This window comes from Bactrocera latifrons, unplaced genomic scaffold, assembly GCF_001853355.1.
Source record: "Bactrocera latifrons isolate USDA-ARS-PBARC rearing strain unplaced genomic scaffold, ASM185335v1 scaffold_136, whole genome shotgun sequence".
NCBI lineage: Eukaryota > Metazoa > Arthropoda > Insecta > Diptera > Tephritidae > Bactrocera > Bactrocera latifrons.
In genome coordinates this window covers 108,873-114,419 of record NW_017534808.1, presented here as the reverse complement: position 1 = coordinate 114,419, position 5,547 = coordinate 108,873, and the positions used below count along the sequence as shown (strand labels likewise).

The 5,547-nt window shown below is 35.0% G+C and overlaps 1 protein-coding gene across 2 annotated transcripts in view; it reads right to left on the bottom strand.

Moving 5' to 3' along the window:
* Positions 1-3,012, bottom strand: part of LOC108965169 (EF-hand calcium-binding domain-containing protein 1-like) — a 10,980-nt gene extending 7,968 nt beyond the window's left edge. The window contains exon 1 of one of the 2 annotated variants that reach the window (XM_018927388.1): positions 2,882-3,012. In XM_018927388.1, coding sequence (XP_018782933.1) covers positions 2,882-2,885 — 4 coding nt within the window. In that variant the 5' untranslated portion in view covers positions 2,886-3,012. Of the gene's footprint in view, positions 1-2,761; positions 2,825-2,881 lie in introns of those variants that run through there. The other variant, XM_018927387.1, reaches the window with a different exon arrangement.
* Positions 3,013-5,547: the final 2,535 nt, after the last annotated feature.

Here is a 5,547-nt window from a genome sequence, read left to right as displayed (position 1 = left end):
GGTAGTTGGCGCAGATTGTGGGGTCTCCTTTTTTGAGGATTGGGCATAGCACACTTAAATTCCAATCGTTGGGCATGCTTTCGTCCGACCATATTTTAAAAGAAGCTGATGCATGCTCCTTATCAGCTCTTCGCCGCCGTGTTTGAATAGCTCGGCCGGCAATCTATCGGCCCCCGCCGCTTTGTGGGTTCTTCAGGCGGGTAATTGCTATTCGAACTTCTTCCTGGTCGGGCAATGGAACGTCTAATATACTCTGGGCATCGGTGACTAGATCACTTTTGGAGGTTCTACAAGAGACATTGTTGGTGGTGCTCCAGTCTTGAAACCTTCTGTAAGCCGCCGCATTTTTTCGTAGAAATTTCGAGCATTACCCCTATCGGCCAACTTATCAAGCTCTTCGTACTCACGCTTTCGGCCTCTTTCTTTTTCTGTCTGCAAATGCGTCTCGCTTCCCTCTTCAACTCTGGGTATCTATCCCATCCCGCACGTTGTTGAATTACATACGTGAAACTAAAAGTAAAAGTTCGAATTCTGCCCTACTGGGCAGTAGTATGGCGGACATTCGTACGAAAATTCAACTACCGGAAGCCAATTAATAGGGTTCAGAGGCCCATTGCGCTGTGCATAAAGGAAGCTTTAAGAATAGCTCCCCAACTGGCACTAAACCTGTATCCCGGAGACCTTTTTGCTGATAGCTGTGCAGCAAAATCGGCGGGAAGACTACTGACTGCAGGAGGATTTACATATAGCATCTTCGGGTATAGCTCGGTGGATATTGGCAGGGCAAACACCGACTACTTGATTCCACTATCCAACTCGGAAAGAATATTCAAGGTAAACCTAGGTAAAGATGGCTGCCGTAAAGATAAGTTAGCTACGCGCAACACTCTAAACATCTATACTAATGGTTAAAAAATGGACGATGGAGTGGGTGTGGGAATATACTGTTCAGAGTTAGGCATAAGGCAACCTTTTAATTTGCCGGACCTCTGCCGTATATTTCAAGCTGAACGCTTTGCTACTGCGAAAGCTGGTCTGTAATGCACCTGCAGGCAATTCCAGAGTCAACATCTACGTAGCCAAGCAGATATTAAGGCAGTATCCTTGTATCGCATATCGTCCAGAAGCGAAAGCAGAGCAGCAGTAGAAACTGTTGCTAGAAGGAAGCAACTTCACTTCTACTGGGTGTTAGGTCACAAAGGCATATAGGGCAATACAATAGGGAACGAGATTGCGCACAATGGTGGACGGCCAAAAAAAAAATTTAAAAAACCTTACATTGTCTGGTGGCAACACACGGTATCATACACTGGAGGAGGTATCGATAGTGCAGTAGCAGAGCCTGTTAAAATTCGTTGCAAGTGCGGGAATCCTAAACTACTAATAAATGCCTACTCCTCTTGGACCTTGCGACTGTTAAAATTCGACTGAACTCCATCTGGTATTTCAAAGGACCAAAATGGTCTATGCGTGGCTTAACCTAACCAAACCTAAGAGTAAAAGTAAAAGTATTTTTCACTGCAGTTATGTTCTTTTCTAAATACGAGTATATCAGTTGTAATATGAACAGAGACACACCGTGGCGTATACTTTACTGCTTTATCACCAACTATTTGGACTAATTACAAGTTACTCATACGCCACGTGACTCAGTCACACACAAATAAGGAACGTTTTTGCTAATACTGGAGAATATTTTGGTTTTTTAATTGAAAAAAAAAAATATTGAATTGAAGTCCCGTGAGAACTGTAATAATGCGTAACTAACTCAAAATATCGCCATACGGGAACTAAAATTGATACAGTGATTTTCTTTATGTAAGACAGAACCTCACCCAATATATATGTATACATATATAACTAATTAATAGGATTTTATTGAATACTGTTATTCCCATGGTATGGAAATGCAAATCCATATATTTAACGTAAGCTGTCGTTCCATTTTCTAAAGAACCAAATAGATAGTATTTGGTTTGTATGCCGGAAAGGATGGAAAACTATTTTTTTAATAATAACTACGGACGCTGATTCTGACGAAAATGTGTTTGTTGGAAAATATAGCAAACATTGAAAGACTAAAATTGAAGCTTTTTTTTTAAGCAGATGACCAGAAACCACACATTCACTAGTAATACCTTTAGGTCAGACCATATACTTTTGCTTAACTTTACTTCAGACATTTGCTTTGACAGATAAGTTCATTGTATGTTTTTATATAATTTTATTCACATCGTGGCAATGAAAGCAGAATGTTGTTCAACTCTTAACATTTCAACAGGAACAGTCACTACAAAAGCACTTTCTGTGCTTCATTTGACATACCCTTTGCTTTCTTTTGCTTTTGCATTAGTTCTTGCTTATCAGTTGTCAGTACCGTCGATATCGGACCGCTATTGAATATAGCTGTCATACAAACGGGTTACCTAAATGAAGTCTTTGTATGGAAAACTGTTTTATTTGAAAAAATATCTTTAAGCAAAGAGTTATTTGTTGGATGCTGACTATGTTTTCAGATTTAGTTTTACATATATTTGATCTTATAAATGGACCTGTGAAAGGAATTATAGCTTCAACGCACTTGAAGTTTATATGTTATTTTGTTTGCGTTGAATTGGACTGTTTTTTTGGTAAATATATTGATTTTTTTTTTATGAAATTGGTTTTTACTTTCGAATGTAATATTTACACAATAATTCCTTAGTTCACTTAAACAACTAAAAAAACAAAATAAGCAAAATTATTCTCATATTAAAATTACCCATAATCCACAGGAATATAATAATCATCTCACAGAAAATTCTAGTATGAATTCCGATGTCACTTTAGCATAAAGTATTAATTTGTCTGTTAGTTTTTTTTTAAATTTAACCAAACTCACCCATTTTACTTAATTTGTTATTTCACAAAAATTCCACTTCATCAATGCGAAAACCTACTTTTGTTGCAAAATAAGCAAAGTTTTCCGGTTTCCATGGGAATGTCATGCAAAAACAGCTCGCAAAAGTAATGATAACTTTGGCAAGTAGGACAATATTTGCCACATTACTGTTGAATGAGTTAAGGTAGGACAGCAAGTTTATATGTTTCGTTAAAGCGAATACCGATGCAATGATGGAGCATACTTGTGGCCCCTGCTCTACCCCTGCTATGCTATTGACAAAACAAAATGTTTCCATAACTAACTAGACTCTCACAAATATTTATTGTATATATATGTAAATAAATACAAACTTTCCAGTCGCTTTGATATTCAGCGCTTTATTCAGCTATTGTTATTTTAAGTTGAATAAGTGCTAAGAGCCAAATACATGAATAGTCTTGTAATTGCAGCCTAAATTTTAATATGCTCTTACCAGTTAACATTAATCACACTTAGAGATCTGTCAGCTTATGGACCAATTCGCTTTTAGTCAGAATTTGGTTTGGTGATCTTCGAATATTAATATATTAAAATGTAAATATTTATTAACGCATTCATGATATGCTCCAAAACCAAGAATGTCAGTCAAATTATTCATTAGTGATAAGTCGGCTGAGATGGCAATCAGGGTCTTCAGAGCCTTCCGAAAGTTTTGATTTTTCAGTTTCAGCTCATTTTTGGAGCGCGATTCTAGATTGTTGGACATCTTCGACGTCATATTCACAAACCTACGTTTGTGCGCTTGTACTCAAGCAATTTTTTTTTGCGCCTCTCTGACTGTACTTTTCGACCTCCACTGAATGCTTTGTGCCCCTATACCTAATACCTATGTTCATAATAAAGTAGACTTCACAAAATACTGTTGTAACATTTTCAACGACTCTCTTAACGGGATTCTGTTGGAAACACAAAATTTCAAGAAAACTAATTTCAAAATTTCTAGTAACTCACAATTTTGTCGTAAAGTTTGACATTTTCGATGTTATACATACTCAAAATGTGTTTATGTTTTTACATAATAGCACTATATGGGTTATTTACAGTGACTTAAAATATTCATCTCGGCCAAAATTGCGGTTTTAATCTCGAAGAATTTTACGCGATTATTTTTTACAACTTTCGACGCGGATTAACTCAACAAGAGTCCAGCGATGAACTTAATTCAACTTTCGACTATGAAGCTTCATCCAGAACGAATGCTTAACGATGGTATGTTGAATCCAATCGCGGTCATGGATCAGTACAATACTAATTTCTTGAAGGTTGTCCCAAATCAGATTTTGTTCAGGAAACTCTTGATGCTGTGCGAAAACTGATATTGCACGATCGTCTGTGGGATTGAGACAACTAATCAAGAAATCAGGAAAACCAACCACCGAAGACACCCTTCACTACGTCAATGCGAGCTCTCACACATCCACTGAAACAAATGCTTTTTTTGAGCCCTTAAAACATCGATTTAATGAATAATCGAATGTAAGGTTTGACACCGAATTTTTATTCTGGTTCGAAAAAAATTAACTAATAGATCAACGGTTTATGACACCTGAACAGGCGGTTGAAGGCATGTTTTGGAGATACCAAAGATATCAGTGTGGTGAAAGTGCTTTGAGAATTGGTTCAAACGCAAGCAAAAGTGTAACATTTTTAAAAACAAGAAAACGATTTCGATTGATTAAAATTTGTTTGTGTTCTCGAATCGCGAAATATAAAAGGTAACCTAAGTATAAATTTTGACCATCAAGTGTCTTGATAGCTCATTTCACAAAATTCTAGTCCTAATTGACGTAACAACAGGTTTGAAAACACAGAAACAGCTGAAAAGTAAAAAAATTCCGTAACATATTTAATTTTTTTTTTGTAATTTTTCAATTTTTATTCAATTATACATTTTTTTAAATATCAGTTTGTAATATTTTCCGTCACTTTCGTTCATGTATGTATGTAATTGTTTGTATGTTTCACAGTTGTTGTTTTTATTTTATTTTTTTATTAATTTCTTATTATCATTATACACTTATTGTAATTATCATTTTCGTCTCAATATTTTGTTTTGCTTGCTATTTTGTCTTTTGACATTGTTATGTTGCTTTGTTTGCTCTTATTGTTTTGGTTGTGTGTGTGAGTGTCTTTCTCATTATTAGGTATTATTATTTTATTAAATATAATTGCTAAAACTGTTAGTTAACATCTAAATATATATATTATTTGTTGCTTCTTTATTACAAGTTCTGTATTCATGTTGTTGCATTTTCATAATTTAATTCAGTTTTTGTGTTTTTGTATTCTGTTTGTGTTTTATTGTTTTGTTTTGTATTTGTATTTGTGTTTGTGTTGTTCTCTTATTTTGTTGTAATTTCTTATTTGTGTGTTGTTGGCTGCATCTGCAATACATGCAATACTCTCTTAGTACAATGAATCATTAATCGTTAATAAAATTCAAATTCAATTTAATTGCTATTTCGAAAACTGTTTTTCTATTTTTGCTCTCTCTGCCTCTTCTATTTCTATTTTATTGCAATTTAAATACGCCGCTTAAACAATTTAGCGGCTCTGCTAACTGTAAATAACTTGCTTAGATTATTATTTTTTTATGTAAATTATTAATTTCTACACGTAAGTAA